This window comes from Lepisma saccharinum, chromosome 29 (assembly GCF_977018435.1).
Source record: "Lepisma saccharinum chromosome 29, izLepSacc3.1, whole genome shotgun sequence".
NCBI classification, from domain to species: Eukaryota; Metazoa; Arthropoda; class Insecta; order Zygentoma; family Lepismatidae; genus Lepisma; species Lepisma saccharinum.
The window spans coordinates 17,940,360-17,964,762 of record NC_139257.1 but is presented as its reverse complement, the minus strand read 5'-3'; the positions used below and the strand labels follow the sequence as shown (position 1 = coordinate 17,964,762).

General features: G+C 37.5%; 1 protein-coding gene across 4 annotated transcripts in view; it reads right to left on the bottom strand.

The window, feature by feature from the left end:
• Nucleotides 1–2,685: 2,685 nt before the first annotated feature.
• rngo (DNA damage inducible 1 homolog rngo) overlaps nt 2,686–24,403 on the bottom strand; it is a 53,992-nt gene continuing 32,274 nt past the window's right edge. For 2 of the 4 annotated variants that reach the window (XM_083114480.1, XM_083114478.1), the window contains exons 5-8: nt 19,974–20,172; nt 17,607–17,651; nt 8,384–8,508; nt 2,686–2,971 (exon numbers count right to left, since the gene is read on the bottom strand). In XM_083114480.1, coding sequence (XP_082970606.1) covers nt 2,891–2,971; nt 8,384–8,508; nt 17,607–17,651; nt 19,974–20,172 — 450 coding nt within the window. In that variant the 3' untranslated portion in view covers nt 2,686–2,890. Of the gene's footprint in view, nt 2,972–8,383; nt 8,509–14,091; nt 14,261–17,606; nt 17,652–19,973; nt 20,173–24,403 lie in introns of those variants that run through there. The other 2 variants (XM_083114479.1, XR_014440950.1) reach the window with 2 other exon arrangements.

Sequence of the window (24,403 nt, the reverse complement as noted above, 5' to 3'; positions counted from 1 at the left end):
TTCACAAATGGAGTAAGCCACCATCTTTGAAATTTAATGTAACAGAAAACATCAAGAGACTTTGTGAAAACAATGATGAATTTGAATTACCTGATGATATTTGGGATTCATAATTTTAAAAAAAATCTGAAATAAAAATAAAACAGACTGCTTTTTTCACAGTTAAGTTGATATATTACAACAATGTAACATTGACAACATCCATTATATAATGGATTCTTTTTGTTTAAAAAATTACTAACCATTGTTTTGTTTAGTCAAAATGAAAATAAATGTCTGATGAAAGGAGTGTGTGTTCTCCTGAAACGTCACAAAGAAAAACTGTTTTCTTATGCTTGTAATAACCGTAAACTACAGGAAAATAATTCTATAATGCAAGCAATGTGTACATACAAGAAAAACTCAAATCAGAGATGGTGACTGGACAGCACCTCCACATCATAAATGAAACGGTGATAAAACAAATGGAAAATTAACATTAAAAAATTCCACTGTGGTGTGAGTAGTAAATTTACACATATTAGTTATTTTGGTATAAAAAATTACATTTTGGACAGACCCTGTATACTGCACATGGAAATAACCAGAAGGATTGCAAATGTCCGCATCACAAATATGTATTTATGAGATATGAATCGCGAATGGGAAACGATGGGACGAGAGCAAAGCCAGGAACTTATCAGCACTCCTCGTATATAATATATATATATATATATATATATATATATATATATATATATATATATATATATATATATATATAATTATATGAACTTTACTGCTTTTTCTTTGCTCAGTTTTTGCCACCCTTGAATTTCTTCTCCTTTCAAAAACATTGCATCAGATGAACACTTACTAGTGTTGTGGAAGAACAATGGATGTGTTCGATATACAACCTTGGTGACAATGAAGTTCGACCAGAAAGGAATACGTGATTAAATGCACAGAGGCATAGGCGGTGGAATGGGTGACCCGCAGAAGTGATGCAAGTGTGTAAGAGGAGGCGTGTGAGCATGTTGCACCCAAGGTCGCGTAAAGAATGAAAACGGGGAACTATACGCGTGACATTGAACTTCGACCAGGCACCAGACCCATACGGAAAATTCCAGATAGTGGCGCATTCGACGGAAGCATGACATCACGGACATGATAAGGGAGTCCACCGTATATAAGCGCGTGCTGTGCACCGAGGAACCGCAGTGCATCATCACCATGGCCAGGGGCAAACCTATTGACAACACCATGAGGAGAAGAGTGGTGGAGTTGCAACGGGATGGACTCAGTGAACGGGAAATAGGGCGCCAACTGAACTTACCCAAGTCAACCATCCACTGCATCATCAAACACCACCAAAATACGGGTACTACAGAGCCAGGTAAGGCCCCCAGTCGAAAACGCCTGCTGAGCATGCGTGACCTACGGATATTTAGGCGCTATATCCAGACCAACAATCATGTTTCTGTGGCCGAATTACGACTGTGGACTCGAGAACGCTTTCACATTGAAGTGTCAACCAGAACCATTCGCAGTTACCTACAGCGATGCAGTTACAGAGTGTACAAGGCGAAACATAAACCCTTCCTTTCCATGTTGAACAAAGGCAATCGACTACGGTGGGCACGAATGTACCGGGGATGGACATTTCGGCAGTGGAACAGGGTTTTGTGGACGGACGAATCCATTTTCAATGTTGTGTACGGGAAAATACGGAAAACGGTCATTTGTCGGAAGGAGGAACAGAATGAAGCAAAATGTTATGCACGTCGGGTACAGAAACCTGCGTCAGTGATGGTATGGGGATGCATGACGGCATCTGGGGTTGGCCCACTACACATCCGTGAGGGCATTGTGAATGCACACGCCTATACACGCATACTGGAGCGGCATCTTCCCACAGTGCGAAGGCACCTGTTCCACAGGCGGCGTCTCATCTTTCAACACGACAATGCCAGGCCTCATACAGTGCGGCTGACAAGAGAATGGTTGACTCGCCATCACGTGCGAACTCTGCCATGGCCACCATCGAGTCCCGACCTCTCGCCCATTGAGAATGTGTGGCGTGTCCTTAAGCGACGTGTGCAACAGAGGGGACCCACGACAGTGGCTGCTCTCATCGCCTGCCTGCAGGAGGAATGGCACCGCATCGATGTGGAATACCTTGAACGACTCGTCCGCAGCATGCCCCGACGCATTGCCACAGTTATTCGCCGACAGGGCAGCGTCACACCATGGTAAACAGGATCCCCTCTAACAGTGGTCGAACTTCAATGTCACGTGTAGATGGACGAAAATGTTTTATTTTGTGTGGACACCATATATTGCTGCGTTGCAGCGGAAATTTATGTTTTCCTTTGTTCCATGTAGCCTGCTGAATAAAATATGTTCTGCATGTGCATGTGTTCTCCTTCTTTCACAACGCACTCCTATATTTGTGACTGGTCGAACTTCATTGTCACTAAGGTTGTACATAGTGGCGCAAAAGTCAGTTGACCCATACACAAATTCAAGTTTATATTCAGAATTCAACTATACATACAAAATACAAGTAGATCATAATACTATTATTATCAATGTGCTTTTTGGGTAAACTGACGTTTGCACCACCCTGTATTGTTGGGAAAAAGTCACGTCAAGAAATTAAAAATACATATATAGCTGCAATATCATACATGGGAATAAAATATATGTATAGAGACCTTTTTATTACAAAATACATAATGCACAATTGAAAAAGTGTAAAAAAATATTCACATACATTCACAATGTGTTTGTGTGTTAAAGCCAAAACTATCCGTTCAAATGAGACATAAATACAGCTACAAATGATAAAACACATACAATTGAATTTCATTTCTCTCCCAACATAATTATCTACAAGAGCATTTAATCATCAAAATTTCAGTGATTTGGCAAAAAGTGCTGCAGTTGCTTGAGTCTTGTCACCTTTAAACCTTCTAAGTTCTGCAATGACCTGAAAGACAAATAATGAGTCAGGAAAACAAGATAAAGGAATCCTAATATGTGTAAAAAAACAATCACTTTTCTAAAAAGTTCACAGTGATCAGAACGCTACATTTTACAGCTACTCTTCCAAAAATGTAGCTTCGCTACAGCTACATTTACCAAAAAGTAACCTGCTATGCTACTCGTTCTTGCTACTCGCTACCTTTGCACTATGTTTTTCATAAAAATATAGGTATTCAGAAGAAGCAGTTGTACTTACTAGAAAATAGATTTGGTTGATTGATTTGGTGTTTTAAGTTCACTTTATGCACAGTAAGGCTAATCGGGACTGGACCTACAGTTTGAAGTGGGATCCGAACCACTATGAGCCTCCACCGGGTATCAAACCCGGGACCCCTTGATTGCAAGGCGACAGCGATATCACTGCACCATCGGGGAGGCCCTACTAGAAAATAGATTCCGTTGTTTTATGATAATGATACCCATCATTCTATAATAATTGATAGCAGTATTGCCGCAGTAACCTATTCTTACTACAGTGTTTGAGAATGATATGTGCATATATAAGCAGCAAATTAATTCAAATTTGATATCAGAGTATTACCATTAGGGTGTTAATCAAATCAGACATATTTTTCAATTAACATATTTTTATTAGTTATTATATCAACATATTTTTCTTGAACATAAATAGCTGCTGACCGGATTATATTGATGAATGTTATTTTGTTACTTGGATATCAGAATTATTTATATATCAATGAAATAAATTACATGGATCATCTGCGATATCAGGACAAAAACTGAGTATTGGCGATTTTCAGGCCTATTGTAAAGGGAAAAAGTGCATCTTATATGCTGACAAATATGGTATTTATGGTGAATAAAAGATTACGATTTTGGTACAAAAAATGGGATCAAAAGCGACATACAGGTATTGGACACTGAAACTGAAACACCTGGTAGAAAGCCATAAGTTTTATTTAATAAGGTGTTCGGGCACCTTTGGCAGCCAGTACAAAAGCAACACGACGTGGGAAGGATCGAAAGAGGTCCTGCACCGTGTGCAGAGGGATTTGGAGCCATTCTTCCTGAAGTACAGTGACAAGTTCAGCACGTGTACGTGGTGGAGGGAAACGTTTCCGCACTCGATCCTCTAACAAACCCCATACAAGCTCAATAATGTTTAGATCCCGTGATTGAGCTGGCCATGGCAGATGTTCAACCTCACTGTATTGCTCATCGAACCACTCTGTGGTAAGTTTAGCAGTGTGAATAGGGCAGTTATCATCCTGAAACACAGCACCACCGTCCGGCAAGAGTGTTTGAACCATAGGGTTTAAATGGTCCTCTAGAATGGTCCTATAGTCCTTGGCAGTGACACGACCCTCGAGAACAATTAGTGGGCCCAAAGTCTGCCACGATATTGCACCCCACACCATCACGGATCCGCCTCCATGTTTGAGTGTGGGTACCAAGCAGTCTTGGTTGTATGCATCAGAGGGACTTCTCCAGACGAACACTCTCCCTGTTGTTGGGAACACGGTGTAGCTGGACTCATCCGAGAATATGACACGTTTTAGGTCATCCAACATCCAGTTTTTATGAGTCTGGCACCACTGAACCTGCTTTACGGCATTTGTGCTACTGATGAAAGGCTTCGGGATAGCAACCCTGCCACAAATCTTGGCCTTATGCAGGTATCGACGGACTGTTTTTGTGCACACAGGTTCTATGAGGTGTGTATTTACTTCTGCGGTGATTGCCGATTGCCATGTTTCAGTTCCAATGTCCAATACCTGTATAATCTTAAATTTAATCTTAAAACCAAAAGTTATTACAGAAAATAAAGATTTCCATTCTAATAATACATTTATGTAGTTAGCAGAGTATTAAGTTTATTCCTGCATAATGGAGACCATTTATCGTTTCACAAATATTTACAACAGAATTAATGAATTTTGCATGATTTGCATATCTCACACGATACAGACTTAAGAAAATGCCACGTTGGCATATAAATTTCATGTTTAAGAGCGTATTTCACATCATTTTGTGACAAAATATGGTAGAAAATGCACCTCACGCCTATCAAAAACATGAAAAAGTATTCACATTTCGTTTGAACAGGTGTTCTCCGGTTACCAGCCAGGTTAAATTGGAGTGAGCTTCCAACGTTTCGAGGGGATACATTGCTCTCATCTTCAAGAATTTCCTGAAAATGAGAGCAATGTATGCCCTCGAAACGTTGGAAGCTAACACCAATTTAACTTGACTGGTAACCCGAAAACACCTGTTCGAATCATGTTGCCACAAAAGCTACAATTCCTATTTTCACATTTCATGTTTCTGCTAAAAACAAAATATGCAAGCCCCTATTAATTCCTACTCTCAGTAACATTGATACTTTACCACTGTAACACTTCAAATTTATTATTATTATTGCAAATACGATCTAAGAAAGCCACAAATCCAACTAAAATAAAGCTCCACATTTTGAAATGTGATATTACAACATTTATTAATTAATACACAATTGGATTCAAAGTTATTAATTATTCCACCAGAGTGGCCTTCAGAAGAATCAATTGGTAACAGCATGAACAACTGGGCAAAACATTCTAATATATGGCTGACTAGTAGCAGTAATAATAATATTTATATAAAATTATTATTATTAAATGTTATTACACGTATGTAACAATAACATTCTTCAATAGTCAATACCAGTTACAATAAGTGTAATTAAATAGGACTAAAGACACATCTGACTAGAAGCATTCGTTATACACGCTACATAATTTGCTTGTTTTTTTTTATGAGTTCTGAAGTCAAAACCAACAAGTGCAATATAAGCATTTACGCTAGAATTTTTGTTTGGAACACTGTCTAGATTCTAAGTAAATTAATGATAAACATAAAATCGTTTTTAATTAGGACTAGGATTTTCATGATTTAGCATTTCTTTTTGTAAGGGTGATGTGTTCCCTAAATATATAGAAATTTATACGAGGGTTGGGGAGTAAGTCAAGGCAAAGGTTTGTCATAATCAGATAAGTTTTTGTAACACGGTCACATGTGTATGTCACAGGGTTGCTTGGGTTTTCTTTCATGATTCCTACCAACAAAATATCCATAATGGATATTCTTTCAGTTGTATATAACAAATTTTTAATACATTCTTCGATTGTCGAATTATTACTGGGTTGCCATGACTTACTCCCCAAGCCTCATATTACGAAGAATCTAATTAAATTAAGGTACTTTTTAAGGGCACATTTGGCCATTTCTAAGTGATAAGAGCATATTTTGATAAATTTTCAGTCATATTCAGCACATTTTCACTTTTTCAAGGATTAGACAGCCATTTTTTGAAGTGGATTCATTCTTACTTCAATGTTCACTCGAGTTGTTGATTTTTTTATAATCGTATCTCCCAGTCTCCTTTTCTAATGGAATGAAATCAGAAAATGGATGGGCTATGGCCAAAAATATCTCTGAAGAAATTCAACAATAAGTAAATATTTGCTCAAAGTGTAATCACTGTTTATTTGCTGCAAAATTATGACAACTACCTTCCTCCCCTATTGCAATGCAGTGCACAAAATGAACTTTACCCCAAAACTTCTGTGCATATGTTAAATATTAATGTTTGAAACAGTTCAGGTGTAAGGGCATATTTTTCAAATTTTAACAATTTTTAGGTCATACAATTCATAGTCTCAGTGATTTACTAATTAACGGTTGCTCTTATCGAAAAACTTAGACAACCTTAACCATTTTTTCATTTGAAGAAAAGAAAATTATAATCGCACCATCAGTTTCAGACTTTTTTCAAGAGTCTACATCCGCCATCTTGAATTGGCTGCAATTTCTATTAGCTACCACTTTGAGATGACAATCATGGTTTTTGCTATCCTTACACACTCATAGAACGGTGACAAAGGAAAATTAGTACCCCCAAATTATACAGAATACTTACGACTCTACTATGTGGCTGCAGATTTTAAAACTCTGCTAGCAACAGTGCAAACAATGCATAATGGCATGTTTATTATTCTGATTTAATGAAATATGAGACAGATCACTGACAAAAATGCATACTGTACTAGTTATTTTAAAAAGGTAATTGAAAATTCCGTAAGCTCAATTCTTCTTTAAAAAGTGAATTTGAAAATCCAGGCTTCATGGGGACTGTATCCTGTATTTGTCTACCCCTGTATATAAGTATTCTATTTGTAAACTACCAATGTAACAATTTTACTTCAAAATACAGTGGAACCTCGATTTTACGTTTCTCAGGAGACCAAGCTGAAAAAATATAAAATCTAGGAACTTAAAAATGGGGTTCCACTGTATATCACAAAAGGTAGTTCATGCCTCAGATAAAAGTGGAACCTTGATTTTAAGTTTGTCAGGGGGAGTAGGTGAAAACACTTATGAAGGCATATTTAGGGGATGTGGGGGTAGGGCCATTTTGGAGGTGATGTGATCAGCGCCATTCTCTGGCCACCTTCCCCCAGGTACAATTTTTTGAGGCTGGGTGAGCCCCAGAGCTGATTTATTCCATTGGGACCATCAAGATTAAATGTATAATGCGTAGAGGCACATATTTTTGGTAAATAAAAAAGCAAAATTTCAGTACAAAAACTGAGTCAATTTCAGGTTCAAAAGCCGTAAATAAAATAAAATATCGGTGTTATAGCGGTGAAAAAATGGATGAAAAGTGGTAAGTAAAAAGACATATTGGTTTTAAAATTGTGAATATAATCCTAAATTTGATTAAAAAACTACACTTATTCCACAGAATTAACATTTCACTTCTAATAGCACATTATCAGAATATTAAGTTTATTTCTGTGTAAAGGAGTCCATTTTTGCTTCTCCAATATTAATAGCAGAATTAATCAATTTTCCAGGAATTGCATAACTCTCAGGATAATTCAGACCTCAGAAGGTGTCGCGTCTGTGAATAAACCCTGAATTTCGTGTTTAAGAGTTAATTTCGCTTTTTGCAGTTAATTTCGCATTATTTCGTGACAAAATATGGTCACAAAATGCATCTCCCACCTTTCAAAAACATGAAAAATTAACCCTACAATGTGTTTTTTCCAATTTCGTTTTTTTCCGTTAAAAACGAAATATGCATGCCCCTAATAATGCGAGGAAAATGTAAAATCAGGGTTGAACTGTAAATTGAAACGATGCCATATCAGATTGCAACTGAAAATTATTCATTCATAGATTCCCACAAGATATGCAGCATATTAAACAATCAATCATGTATTCCGTAGAATTTATCTGGTCTGCGCAAACAAATAAATGCAAAAGAGTGCTCTCTTGTACCAATGCAAATAAATCCGCTCAGCTTCAGCACTCCCCATTGTGGTGTAAAAACTAATACAAAATAATCCATTACCTGCTCTCTTGTAAATCCAAGACTCACAAGTTCCTTGACATCGGACTCGGAAAACCTGTCAGTTTGCAACACTGTGGTGGCTGGATCTGTTCTTGGCTTTACAGAACGAGTTGATGATGACGGACCTACGACAAGGTAAAGTACACATGAGTTGGTGTATCGATGGCAATACAATAAATGAAGAATATATAACATACAGAAGACAGAGTATTTATTTCATCTCCCTGTGCAACCGCCAATAAATTTATGTATACTGACCAATGTCCTAGGGTTCCTATGCAACCTGAAAACCAAATCCCCTGACCATTCCAAGTTTTCCATGTATTTTTTTTTTTTTTTTTAGAGTAAAAGAAAATAATTTACTCTTCAGTTGCAAGAAAAGTAACGAGTTTTCAGACTGATTGATTGATTTGCTTTATTTTACGTCACCTCTTGTGTCACTTTTGCCTAATTTGCAAAGATGGGGATGAGTGATGATATGATGAATGGACACTCAAAAACATCCATGCCCATGCCGGGATTCGAACCCGGTACCCCTGGCATCATAGCACAATGTGCTAACCACTCCGTCATGGAGGCCGGCAGTTTTCAGACTGAGGCAACACGACGCAGGCTATCAAAAAAACAACCTAGTCTACGCGACAAGCAAGATGTGCAGCTTGTTGTTACTTTGGTATGAAAAGGTTGCATTTATTTCTTAAGGTTTGTCTCCTTGTTCAGATCCCTTACCGTTAGGTATTACATTTTTTCCACATGAATACCTATTGTAGCAAATTGGTGTTCATAAATAAACGAAAAGTTCAATGTAAATGCCACAATTATATTTAATATTCATTCACATTTTTCAATAGTACGCAGATATATCTGGACTTTTTCAGAATATGAACACCATACATGCATATCGAATAATGATATGTATTTCCATAAATAGACTCATCATTCTAGGATTTAATAGGCAGGTTTTTCACTGCATCCTTTCTGATCTTGCACCATATTTTTTGTCTTATGTAAAGTAGAGATAGGGAAGATTAATCATTACACTATCAGTATTGATCAATATAGTATATTCATAAAAATATCAATAAATCAATAAATAGCCAGACATCTGCTGGAAAATTCTATTTTGTTATATTATTTTATATATTTTGTTGTAATATTTTTTATGACGCTAAATCATACGTTCTGGTTTTGTAAAATATATTTCTAAATTCCAAGGTATACTCGTTGCATACATTCATTAACCTTTTGCCGCCCAAGCGTCTCGAACGAGATACCCAAATGTAACCCTCACTGTCCCAAGCGTCTCGATCGAGATGATGTGTCAAGGTCGTAGTTTTTACGTTATAACTTTTCTATTTTTGGCTAGAATTTAGATTTTATTTTTTATATTGTTCCTAACACATGTATTTAACAGAAATGGTTTTTTGCATTTTTTTTTTGTCTTCAAGAAAATGGAGGGAAAAGGTACTTCTCTTTTGCGGATCTTTTCAACGTCAAATTTTTGCTGATAAAGGAAGACGGGCTTTGTTGTTCTAAAGCAATGCTTTTCACTCCCGTCTGTTAACACATTGGGGTCTCATGACGGGCATAGCCCGCAGTGCACTTAAAGTCAATGTGGACGAACGACGGGCATAGCCCGTCCTGCGGTATGGAATCGCTTTGCCGATTGAACTACGGGCTATGGTCGTAGTTCGTCTCATGCGTGTGTTCCTTCAAGCCTCTTGGTTGAAATTCCGACCGCTAGGTGACTCATGTGCTATTTTTATCTGGCACCTGTGACTGTTTGTTGTCAGGTTGATATCCTGTGCATTGTTTAGAATGGCGTCGTTAGATCCAGACTGCATAGAGGATTCCGCCCCAGAGTTTGAAGTTAGCGACGATTTTGATGATGCAGATGAATTTGAAGATTTGGAAGGTAGGTTATATTCATAATAATTATTGTCGACAATATAAACAGTGTTGCAAACTCTAGTATTTTATGAATAAAGTGAGAAGAGGTAATTTTTTTTTGGGTCTATTCATCTCGCCTCTTCCTTGATTCTCCTACATGAACTGATGTATTTTTAGTTTTTCCATTTATTATTTTCTATAGTGCATGTAAAATGAAAATTTATTTTATTTATTTAGTTTATTTATTTATTTGTTTAATTTTTACAGATGACGCAGAACCAACTGATACATCGTCTGGTCCTGTCCTGCAGCCACTTTTTCATACAAAAGATAATTACTTGTAATTTGTAATTATTTTTTGTTATGTGCACATAAGAAGTATTCTTATGCAAGATTCAAAAGATGTATTGATAGTTTATGTAGTTAATTATTGAAATTTCCAGATTACGAACTTAAAATATCTCTATATTAACATTTGTTACAATGTTGTACTTTTTTCTTCTTCACAAAACATTGCTGAAAAAAATATTAAAAAACATCTGAAAATGAAAATAAAATTTAACAAATTTTTGTTCATTGAAAAGAGGAAGTTTTGTAGATTTAAGAAAAATGTTATAAATAGAAAAAAATTAAAATTATTTTTTCTATGATTTTTTGAAAAACAACGAAAAACCGCAGACCAGAGGTAACAATGCTGTATTATGAGGCCAGACCCGAATGTGTTAACTGCATTCGAAGGAAACTTGTTTATCAGTATCTGATGTCAAAATGAAAGTTTTCCGTGAGGGTGCATGCAGGGGGGTGCGGGGTGGGGGAGGGGGAAGACTGGTTGTTGAATCTGTGTTGTGAGAATGGAATTTCGAAGCATGCTGAAGGAAACCTTTTTTTTTAGCACAAGTGTCCACAAGTTGCAACAGGGGTTACCCTGCATTGTCTAAAAACAGAATTTCAAGCAGCTGCAAGAATCGCCGCTCATTTTGTACTGCGTTCTAGCTTTTCGTCCATGAATGTTGTGCGTAGGTGTCGTTTTGTGCCCAAGTGCGAGGACATTTTTTGGGTGAAGTGACAATTTTTTAAAATAATTTTTGGGTGGTTTTCTCCCTTCCCCCTCCATATATTCGCCAAATTGGCATAAATTTTGCATTTTGTGCATTTTGACCTTTTTTCGGGGAGGGGGAACACCATTTTTTTAAAGAAAAGTATTTTGAGGGGATTTCCCCCCTTTCCCCCCCATATGTATGCCGAATGTGCATAAATTATATATCGTCTGAATTTGTGATTCATTCTGCGTACAACGGTATATCTTTCATATCTCTACGGCATTTAGTTTCTGAGCTATAGTGATTTCAAGGTACCGCTGCATTTTGAAACTTGAATCAGTGGCGTGCCCACCATTCCTTTTGGGAGTACAACTCAAGTTACATTGGTCATACGACAATGATGCAAATATTTTTCTGTTTCTTACATTCCAGCGATAATTTCTATGTGCATTTTGAACTTTTCATATCCTTTTATTTTAGGGGGGGTGAAACCCCTTTTTCTAAAAGAAAAAGTATTTTCAGGGGATTTCCCCCCTTTCCTCCTCCATATATACGCCGAATGTGCATAAATTATATATTGTCTGAATCTGTGATTCATTTTGCGTACAACGGTATATCATTCATATCTCCAGGGCAAATAGTCTCTGAGCTGAAGTCATTTCAAGGTACCGCTGCATTTTGAAGCTTGAATCCGTGGCGTGCCGACCATTCCTTTTGGGGGTACAACTCAAGTTACATTGGTCATATGATAATAATGCAAATATTTTTGTGTTCCTTACATGTCAGCGATCATTTCCATGTGCATGTCGACACTGTCATGTACTTCTTTCTTGGGGGGAGGGTGGGGGGACCAAATTTTTTTTCCGAAATTTTGGAATTTTGAGAGTTAGCCCCTCCCCCCACCACATATACGCCGAATTTGCATAAATTTCATATAGTCTGAATCTCTGGTTCATTCCGCGTACAACGGTACTCATCTCTCCAGGGCAATTAGTCTCCGATCTACACTCATTTAATTGAAACTCTGCATTTTGCTCAAAATCAGCTCGGTACCGAGAGGCTTACATGGGAAAATGGCCTTGGGCGCCAAAAGGTTAAGGAGATCAATTATTTATGTTGAATAAGAAAGGTAAAGGTATTGTGGCCATTCAGCTCCATGAATTCTTGATCTTGTTACCAAGAACGAGAAAGTTTGGGAAATTGCAAAACCTAATGCAGTCACTTGGTTACAAATATTCATGAAGAAGCTTAATGAACCATTCATAATCTCCGAGGAACAATCATAGATCTGTACTGCATTCATAAGGTTTCAGTCAATGGTGCTGGTAAATTTTATGTTACTACTTTATCAGTATACGCAAAAAAGTTCATATTGGTCCGTCACTACTATTATACAGTGAATTATTATACAGTGAATTATTATATTTCCAAATTTACAAAGCTTGATTCACTTTCCTCCCTATCCAATTGTGGAATCACTGTTCTCAAGTCTTGTGAACATAAAAATAATATTAAAAATACAGAAATAATATTTTCAACAAAATATCAAGCATTACTAAAGCATTATGCAAGAAGCTAAGGTAAAACAGCAAATTATTTCTGTATTACATTAAATAATCTACAGTTTTGTCATTATTAATAGGGTTAATAATAAAGATAAAAGCTCTACTAACAATGGATATGTACTAAGATTCATATAACATAAGCCAAGCACATTAATACCTAATAGTTCACGCTACCAGCTCAATGTTGTTCTTGTGTCTTCTGGGGCATTTCAGCGTTATGTGTGTGACATTCATACACAAAATGTAAGGTTCTAGACATGAGAGTGGATTAAAATATACATAATAAACTGATTTCATAGAATTATGAGGTACTTTGTGGAATCTCCTAACAAATAAAAAAAACTTGAATGTGATGGACAGCAGTCGCCATTGAACTATTCAGGTTCTTCGAGGACCATTTGGAATTTTATTCGGATCGGTAAATTTTATTATCAGTACTTTATCGGTATCAGCTAAAATTTCATATCGGCCCATCCCTAATTATATAATCTTGGATTGGAATAATGAGATTTATTTTATTACAGCAGCCACATAATAGATGTCTTCTAGTACACTACAGCTGTTCCTCTTTATTCTTTTATATTTTTTAATTGGTTTGAAAGTTTTACCTTTTTTCCCAATATCCTGAGGAAAATCAGTGGTTAACGGAAATCTGAGGAACGTGTAATTTTCTTTGAAGATTTTTTTTAACCATGTTGTTGCCATGAGCTGTGAAATGTATATGGTTTAAAAAATATTTTGTCACCCTTAAAAATTTCAAAATGAAAGATGGGGAAAGGGGAGGGATAATATTGATTACAAATCTATTTCAACTGAATATAACTCTTCAATTCAGTTGAAATGTTGTATATAAAATATTTTGACCCACAAATGCAAATAAAACAACAGTGTTAATTAAATTTATGACTATGTGTTAACTCATGCTTTAATATTTTTCTTATATCGCTGCCCCTGTTAATCATGAAGATGACTCATGATTAGATTAAATTCATGAAGGGACACTCGAAAATAAGCACTCATGCCAGGTCTCCAGCCTGGGACCAACAGTGGTTATTTAATTAAGAAAACAGAAATACCTAATACAGAAGATTTTCCACAAGAAAGAATGATAAAAGTGATATTAGAAGAACTATACTTTAACTACCAATTATAATGTATTTTCAAGCCATAAGAAATTAATACTTTAAAAACATTAACTTACAAAATACTTAACCTTTAACAAAAATTGCACCAGAAAAAATCACACCAATGACGAAGAAAACACACAATCCAAAAAACAGAAAAACATAAAAAGGTCAAAGAGCTGATTTGAAAATGTAGTTATTATCTAGATTGCATTCTTCTTCCAGATTTCTTTGCAATCTTACTCCTCTGTATTCTAACTGGAAATACATAATGATCACATGCATTAATTGAATAATTCTAAGAGCACACCACAAACTACAACCTCTGACAATAAAGTTCGGTGAATGATCCTGAATATCGAAAGTAGACAAATTCTTAACGAGACCAACCTTACTGTCCTTCGAAGTAGTCCCCTCCCATGGCTATGCACCGTTGAGAACGGCTGTACATGTCCTGGAAACTTTTAGAAAAGTCTTCTTTCGGGATGGTGTTCAAGACCCTCGTCACTTTCCGTTGGATGTTTGGAATATGCTCAAATCTCTGAACTTTCAAAAGCGATTTTGAGGAGTGGGAAGAGAAGAAATCTGGAGGATTCAGATCCAAATTTCTTGCAATGCATTGCTACAGAGGATGAGAGCTGGTGTGTGAGGTACGACCCTGAAACGAAACGCCAAAGCATGGAATGGCGTTCTCCTGCATCACCCCGTCGGAAGAAGGTCAAGGCAGAAAAATTGTTGTTCCCTCCGGCAGGAATTCCTTGTGGATCATGCCATCACTGTCAAAGAAAGTGATAAGCATCGTCTTGATGCGTGATTTTTACGCCTTGACCTTCTTCCGATGGGGTGATGCAGGAGAACGCCATTCCATGCTTTGGCGTTTCGTTTCAGGGTCGTACCTCACACACCAGCTCTCATCCTCTGTAGCAATGCATTGCAAGAAATTTGGATCTGAATCCTCCAGATTTCTTCTCTTCCTACACTTCAAAATCGCTTTTGAAAGTTCAGAGATTTGAGCATATTCCGAACATCCAACGGAACATGACGAGGGTCTTGAACACCATCCTGAAAGAAGACTTTTCTAAAAGTTTCCAGGACATGTACAGCCGTTCTCAACGGTGCATAGCCATGGGAGGGGACTACTTCGAAGGACAGTAAGGTTGGTCTCGTTAAGAATTTGTCTACTTTCGATATTCAGGATCATTCACCGAACTTTATTGTCAGAGGTTGTATATAAATGTACATACAAAATCAAGATTAAAAATTTACAAGGAAGTGTAGATAAGTCTTTAGCCTCTGTCAAATTTGGACTTGCCATTTCAACACAGATAATGAAAAAGTCATGGAAGGCCTCCAATGTTATGCCAGAAACTGTGTACACTATGAATGAAATAATCCTTGAGAACATGAGAATTTTGCTGATTAAAAATTATGGATACACGAGTTTGGACTCCAATTAAAAATTAACCAGTAGACCTACATAAAAACGAGTTGCATCAAAACTTAGCTTATTCAATTCTGCGATAATCTGTGCTAACCATTTTTTTAAATGCCTTCTATTTTCTGTCATCATGAGAACAGAAAAGTGCAGTTTTTTTTAGTTTTGCAAACGATCGCTCGCTTTCAAATTCTGTAAATAAAAAATGGGTGGCCTGATTGTGATGAAATTTTAATATGTGCATGCAGAAAGGTTTTAAATGCAATTCTTAATTTTCATATTTTTAAAATTTGTCAAAAAAAAGTTATCAATTTTGCAAAAACTTTTTCTTAGTATTGGTCTTATTTTTAAATTCTTCCCATCGGTTTTTAAAATCCATTATCATTGTTAATTCAGATTAGTTAATTTTTAATTGGAGTCTAAACTCAAGTACCAAATGTATCTCCAAATGTTTGAAACAGATCAAAGCATACAAGAGTTGCACTTCCCAAGCATTTTTGTGGCATTTTCTTGGCACAAATAGTATCTGTCGGCGAAAGGTGGATCCATTTCTATGGTTCTGGGGCAAACGAACATAAGTAGAGACATAGTTGCTCATCTCATCCCAAGAAATTCAAGGTGCAAAAGTCAGCTGACAGTATTCTTGCAACTGTCTTGTTGGAAGAAGGGAGGTGGGAGTGTATTGTTAATAACTACCTTGAGAAGGGTGCAAGTGTCACAGGCTAAAGTTTTTTATCACTTCTGAATCAGCTGAAGCAGAAACTGAAGTCTAATTGACTGGGAAAGTTGTCCAGATAAAGAAAAAAGTGGTCTTCCTTCAAGATGATGCACCACCACACAAAGCAACTATCACAATGCAAAAATTGGATGGACTGAAGTTCAACACCATGGTTCACCCTCAGATTTTTCTGATGCGAAATCAACCAGTTTCAGGAGCCTCCCCCCCCAAAAAAAAAGAAGACTATAAGCAAGGCATATGTAATTTGCAGCACATGGCTCAGATGAGTGTTGAACAAAAATGTTGAAACTATTGGCATATCTAAGTTTCTTTTTTTAAAGGAAAGGCTAAATATCAGCACATTCTCATATGATTACTACTATTTCTCACCTCTATTTGAAAAGGAAATTTGTGAAAATTTTTCAACTTCGTCACGGACAGCAGAAGTTTCCAACGTTCTTTTAGGTGCGGGTTCATGAAACCCATATAATCAAAGTATACTGTATAACTAGATGATATGAAAGTACTATTATACAGGGTGTCCAGGCTAGAGGTATCCAAAAATAGATGCTTATAAAGAAAGAACTATACATTTGATGTTGTTGGGTAAATGCTCGATAGAAAATCTCCCCGAGATTTGATCATCACCATTTTAAGCTCAGCACCCTCCCACATGTTTTCCATGGAGTTTTGACCCACTGATAAATGGACTTACGTGTGGGAAGGTCCACATTCCATTCTATTCTTGCATGCCACACGTGTTACTGATTTGAACTCTGCTAACCATAGCACACACTGCACCTTTTGTTGTGGCGTCCACATGTTGACTGTCAGGCGTACGCTACTCGACTTGCCAGAGTGCGTCACATTCAACATTTGTTGTGCGCATGCGCAATCTATACGACTCGGTGCTGACCTTGAAATGGTGATGATTAAATTTTGGGGAGATTTTCTATCGATTGAGCATTTACCAACAACATAAAATGTATAGTTCTTTCTTTAAAAGCATCTATTTTTCTATACCTCAAGTTGGGATGCGATTCTTTTTCCAGTCAACTTGTGAATGCGGGTTCATTTGTTGCTCTCTGATTGACTTTTGGAAAGTTACGGTGCTCTGATTGTGAGAATATCTTATTTCCTATTTTCAGTGCAAATTTGCTGCTTTCTAATCTAATCTAACGTACAGTGCAAATAAGATATTCTCACAATCAGAGCACCGTAACTTTCCAACAGCCAATCAGAGAGCAAGAAATGAACCCGCATTGACAAGTTGACTGGAAAAAGAAAAAGTGCAGCCGGTACACCCTGTATATGCATGCACACACTGGTTATTAATGGATTTTAACATTATGTACAATAAAGTACCATTTCTTAGTTATTACTTTATGCATATTAGTATTCCACACTCTCATGCTTGGTTAGGTGTTAAAGTACAAACTGCTTTTGAATACCTGTTTCACTGGATCCAGGGGCATTATCTTTTGCAATTTCTGTAACTGAAACAATTTAACACTTACTAATTTAACACTTACTACCTCCCAATGAATAAAGTATACAATGAAGTAAAACACAAAGTGGTAATTTTATTTAGACAGAAAAAAATTATGTCCATGGTAATGAATAAATAGGAAAACTTGTATTCAAGACTAACACAAATAGAATGAAAATATCTTAACTTCCTTGTTCACTACATATTTTTCCTTATTTATTTAGTAAATGGGTGATGTTAGATTATTATTACAATGATGTTGGAAATTGGATTTCAGTATGAATGAAAACTTTCTGGGTGTGTTGGCACGTATGGTCATTTTCCACACTTCATAGTAAAGGGTTTTCCAATAAGAACAATATGATTTTACAATGAAATAAAATAAAAACTATTTCAGATACAACCAAACTTTTTATTTATATTATTTTTGAAGCATAGTTTATTACTAGGGCTCGTTAGTTGAAGACCTATAAATTGCCCAAAAAAAGACCTATAAAATACCTAAAAATGAAAAAAAGGACGTATAAATGTGATCCAAATTAATTAATATCTTCAGTTTTAACCTCCCCACCCCCTCCCTCTGTGCCGCACCTCCTTATCTGACTTGAGATCTTTACAGGCGTGTGCTGTCTGGTCGTTTACACCATGCTGAAAGCTTCAACACAAGAGAAAGTTGCCACTTACAGCGCGATCTTCCAGACAAGTTACGGTTAAAGGACCTTGTACAGTCATGGACACTGCCGGCTTGTAATGAATACAGTGACTTTCAATGGAATAGTTACAAGCCGGCAGTGTCCGTGACTGTACCGTACCTGCTTCAGTCGTCCAAAAATGTTTTTCTCTCGTTTCAGGGATGGTCCAAGTATATTTATTTCTCTTTTTTTATTTCTTTACTACAGAAAGGATGTTTAAGAGGTGATGAACTGATGGTTGATTCGAATTGAGAATGGGCAGTAAAAACCTAGTCGAAAGAAGGTGAAGTTGCAAAAAAAAGCCATTAAGATCTAAAAATAGGCTAAAAAAGGACCAATAAGACAAAAATCGCTGAAAAAGGCAAAAAAGGACAAATCAAACCCACCTTTTTCTGGCCTACAATGGCCCAAAATGAACATATATTATGTTGGCACTAGGAAAAAAAAAGGATTTTTCCTCAACTTTCGAGCCCTATTTATTACATTATTTTTTGAATAACGTGTCATTTAAGTGTCCACCTTGACTTTGTGCACACAAGTGAATTCGATGAACCCATTTTCGATGACTTTGTGCAATAATTCGGGCCTAATGTCACGAATGCAACATTCGATGTTCAATCTTAATGCATCAAGGGTTCATGGTCTGTTTGCATAGACTATAGATTTCAAATAACCCCACAAAAAGCAATCTAAAGGAGTTAAATCGCAACTTCTTGGAGGCCAACTAACAGTTGCATTTCTTGAAATTATCCTTTCACCAAACTGTTCTTGCAATACGTCGATAGTGGCACTAGCAGTATGACATCTGGCACTGTCTTGTTGGAACCACATGTCCTCCAAATCAATTTAATCTAAATTTGGCCACAAAACATCTGTTAACATCAATCGGTACTGCTCAGCAGTCACTGTAACTGCATCTCCTACCTCTGCATCATGCCAAGAACACGGTGATGTAATCATTATCACGTTTCACGCTCTCACAGTTTCTATCCTAATGGGCAGTGTTCTGTAGTTACACATTTGCCCGCTAGGAGGTAGGTTTTTCAAGATGGCAGGTCATGGTTCTGAGAAGCCACTGTGTGTGCTTGAGTTTCATAATAGTCACTCAGTTGCTGTTGTCCAACAACAAACTTCATTTGCCGGTCAACCAGTTTCAGGAGACAGGTTGCCTGCATAATGGTAAAAAGACCTTAAAGAAGCTTTCCAAGGAGTCCTAGAAATTCAGAGAACTTGACAAACCAAAGTGATTAAGAATGAAGATACGTTGACTACGCTGCTTCTGGAGAAGTGTATTAGCAACTCACTAACTGTGATGGAATTCAAAGGCAGAAAATGCCTTCTCAGAGCCATGACCAACCATCTTGCAAAACCTGCCTCCTAGCAGCCAATTGTGTAACTACCGGACACTGCCTATTACGAAAGAAAACATTGAGTGTGTCTCCATCAACTGGCATGGTTGTAATATTGAAACACGGACAATCATTTTGAATAATCCTGTGCAGGTGAACATGTAGAAGATTAACTACAGAAATGTAACATTAAAGGTGAGACCACTAGGACAGTACAAGGGTATAGGACATGTCCATCTGTTGTATGCCAGTGTAATAACAGGTGCATATAATATATGAAATCCTTACCTCCTGATTCCCTTGCGCTCTGCTCCAGTGCCTGGGCAAGCTCTCTGTCCTCGGCCTCTCGTCTCGATTCTCCAATCATCTCATCCTCGTTCTTTCCTGTCAGCCGAGCACACTCGGGCAACTCCCTCTCGCTCAGAAACCTCGTGTCTGTTCCTGTGGTTCCAATGTGCAGAACATTTCGCTTCAAATCTATTATGCACTGCAAGAAAGGGAAAAGGTGTGCATGAGAAAAAATATTGTGAACATTTTTAGCAAGTTAATTTTAAAACTGCATTACCAACAATCAAGGGTTGACAAATACAGGTGCACCATATATTTAATTAAATAATTGAAGGAATTAGGCAAAATTTTATGGCACCTGTTGCCTGAATTTTGAAATTCAGTTCTAAAATGTATTTTCTAATACTGTGACATTTTGTAGGTTTGGTGCATATTACTTACAATTCCAGAATATCAAAAGGCCATTAAAAACTGTACTTACGTATGAGAGTATGTTGTTCCTATTTTCCTTTCTTTAGAACTACGTTTTGGAGACTAACTATCCCCTTCTTCAGGTTCGTATGAAAAAATTAGGTACTTAACATAGTACCACGTCGAAATGTAATAAAAGAATTGTGGACAAGGGTTGGTGTGGATACATTTAAGATATTATAATCCTGCCCCAGACGTATATAAAAAGCTAGTCGTTCACTAAAAACTTGAACAATTAACCTATTCTCATGTTAAAAAACTAAAAAACCTGTGTGTATCACTACACACATCCTGCTCGACTGTGAAGAAGGGGATAGTTAAGTCTCCGAAACGTAGTTCTAAAGAAAGGAAAATAGGAACAACATACTCGCATACGTAAGTACAGTTTTTAACGTTAATTTTTAACATCCTTTTTATATTCTAATACAGTGAATTTGCAAATATACGTTTTTTTCTGGCAGTCCCTGCAAATTCCCCTAAGGCTGCGTGGTAGTATATTTTAGTTATACGACTTTCAGATATACGTTCAAACAGTTCAGTCCCAACAAGAAAAATACTTCAGTTATACCTTTTTAACTCTGTTTGCTAGAAAGAATGCTGCTCTTGGAGTTCAAGATTTCCGTGATCATAACATCTGCGACCCGTTCCCATACAGGTTTTCTTATCAGCTGCAACCAGGGGATGGGCAATGCACCCTTGGAACCACTTATGCTAAATAATCCTTGGACATATCTTTGTGTTGCGTTGGGAAAGTCGTATCTGCTGCGCCTAAGCCAATTGAAAACTGATATATTTGGTCTAGGAATTAATTCGTACGGTTGTTACGCACACATTGAAGCTGTAGTTCAAACACAAAATACATAAATACCTTAAGAAAAATATTGTCCATCGCGAGCCACCACTTTCGCCCATCTGTCAGGCAAGTTACGGATTCTGTGGCGAAAGAAGTCCTCATCCTTTGAAGCGATCCAGTCAGAGACCCATTTTTCGATATCTTCTGAAGAAGTGAACTGCTGTCCAATCAAATCGTTATTCATGCAATCGAACAAGTAGTAGTCCGAAGGAGCAACGTCTGGTGAATACGGCGGGTGGGGTAAAACTTCCCATCCGACATTTTCTAAATAGGTTTTGACCAGTTTTGCGACATGTGGGCGAGCGTTATCATGTTGAAAAATAAGTTTATCATGTCTGTTCTCCCATTCTGGTAGTTTCCTGGCCAAAGCTTCCTTCAAACGCATTAACTGTCGTCGATAATGTTCTCCATTAATAGTTTCACCCGGTTGCAGCAGCTCATAGTACACCACACCTTTCATATCCCACCATATGCACAGCATAACCTTTACACAGTGAATATCTCGTTTCGGTTGTGATGGACCTGGTTCACCTGGCTTCACCCAGGCCTTTTTTCATTTCGGGTTCTCGTAATGGATCCACTTCTCATCGCCAGTAACAATGCGATGCAAAAACCCCTTTCTTTTCTGTCTTTCAAGCAGCAATTCGCAAATGGTTTTTCGTCTTTCAACGTCTCTGTCTTTCAATTCATGTGGAACCCAATGTGACATCTTTTGAATCATTCCCATGGCTTTGAGGCGTTTGGAAACTGTTGTTTGATCAACGCCTAATGCTTCTGCAAGTTCTTCCTGCGTTTGACACGAATCCTGATCGAGCAATGCTCTCAATTCTTCGTCTTCAAATTCTTTTGGCTGTCCAGGTCGCTCTTGGTCTTCCAGGCCGAAATCACCACTTCTAAACCGTGCAAACCACTTCTGACACGTTCGCTCAGCTAGCGCATGGTCACCACACACTTCCACCAAAATACGATGACTTTCGGTAGCACTTTTCTGCATGTTAAAGTAATGAAGCAGAACACCCCGCAAAAACACTTTATCTGGCACGAACTGCACCATGTTCAGTTGACTACAAAATGCTGTTGTTGACGCGTCAATCAACTGCCCTATACTACGAATTCTGCGCGCTGACAGGAGTTTTCAACGCATGTGTGGCTACACGGAACTGTGGGACGATACGCTCGTTACGCCATCTCTTGTCCAGGTGCACAAATTAATTCCTAGACCAAATATTTCAAGCTGTCAGACAAGTCACTGGTACCAATCTTCCCAGCCTGTCGTAAACATTACGAACAAGCTGAAAAAAGGGAGGGGGAGTCAAGAGTATCCTGCAAAGGGGGGAGGGGGGAGAGTTCAGCTGTGTCTTATTACCATCATATTTAAAGATAATACGGTTGTTGAAAACAGAGAAGTTGCAGAACTTTCTTTTGTGCAAAACAAAATCGCAGATAAAATAAATTTTTTGACATGACTTATTTTTAGCATGTGAATGGTTCTGAAGAAAAGCCGCAATCATACTAAACACTGTGTGCACTTTCTTTCTGCTTTCTGCAAGTGCCATATCAAAAAAGCACATTGTTTCCCTTTCATTGCTATGGGATAAATTAAAGATTAACTGCTATAAATGCATCTTTTTGAAAAATTTAAACAAAAAACAACATTTTAAGAAACATCTGACAATTAAGGGTTCAGAGGGGGGGGAAGCAGGGGCAAAAGCCCAAAGTTCGAATTTTTCCATAATTACGCAAAATTTCTGAACACCGTAATTTCCATTTTCTTTTTCAAAGTTGCAGCATTACATATCCTCATAGACTGGTCTTTTGTCGTGCTTCCCTCAAGCTTTGGTCCATTCAGCGTTAATAGGGCTGACACTAGAAGTGAAATTCCGAATGCCACAATTTTGAGTTTGCTTATGGAAATTTCCATTATAAAAATAACTACAGGGAGGTTATTTCAGTCGTTCACCGCCAGAGTGACGGCCGTTCGGCGGACTCTTCATGCAACAGGTCCCGGCAAATTGCATTACAGGAAGTCCGTAACAGAAACCTCTTGCTTTGTAATGTTTCCACTTTTCACAATTACAGTTACAATTACAATTGAAATAAGCACGTAACTTGTTGCAAGGATGCTGGAAAAGGTGCCCTCCCAAATACAAATATTTCTGGCACCTTATTTCTGACATCTAATCTTAGATTAGACATCGCTACTTTATCCTCAGTTGTCGCGACAGCGCCGGCAGCTTATCGGGGAGTTGTCAGCCGCGAGAGGGCGCTTCATACTGCACGTGTCGGCAGTGATGCCAACCGTAAGGACATTTTCCTACTCATAGGGACTTTTCGCTAAATTTCGCCCGCGTAGGGACGTAGGGACAGATTTTGCTAAATGAGGGAAAACGTAGGTACTTTTTTCAATCTTGGAAGATGACATTTTATGAATTAGTTTATCTGGATACTTTTGCGAGGAGGAGAAAAAAGAACTAACTAACAAATCTCCATCAGAATTTTGGAACATGTTAGCCTATCGGTTACCAAAAACTTTCAAGGCAAGTTCTTTTTTGAAAACATTTCCACTCTCGCGAAAATTGTGCTAACATTGCTGCATTCTAAAGCGGAAACGGAAAGAATATTTTCAATGTTAAGTGTACAAGAACAAAAAAGGGAAATAAAATGGGACCAAAATTGTTAAAGACTGCAGGAAATACAGCATATATCACCAACCAACATCTATCTCTTCACAGCAGCAACATGTATGACTTCAAATAACATAATCAACAGTAAACGACTCAACGTTATTCATTAGGGGTGTGCGGGATCCCGAAAAGTCAGGACCGGGATCGGGAAAAAAATTCCCGTCCCAATCCCGACTTCGGGAAATAACTTCCTGACTTTTCGGGATCCCGAGCAGTCGGGAAATACCGAATGGTTACTTTAAAAAGTCGTTAATTCTCGAAGTTTTCTGCATTGTAAGTTTCTGGAACTTATCGAAAATTGTAAGTTTTTATTCTAGAAATGCAAAAACAATCACTTAAAGTGAAAATGACTTGTAGAATTCGAGATTTCCAGTGCTTCGGGAAATTTCTAACATTTCCCGTCCCGAAAATTTTCCGACTTG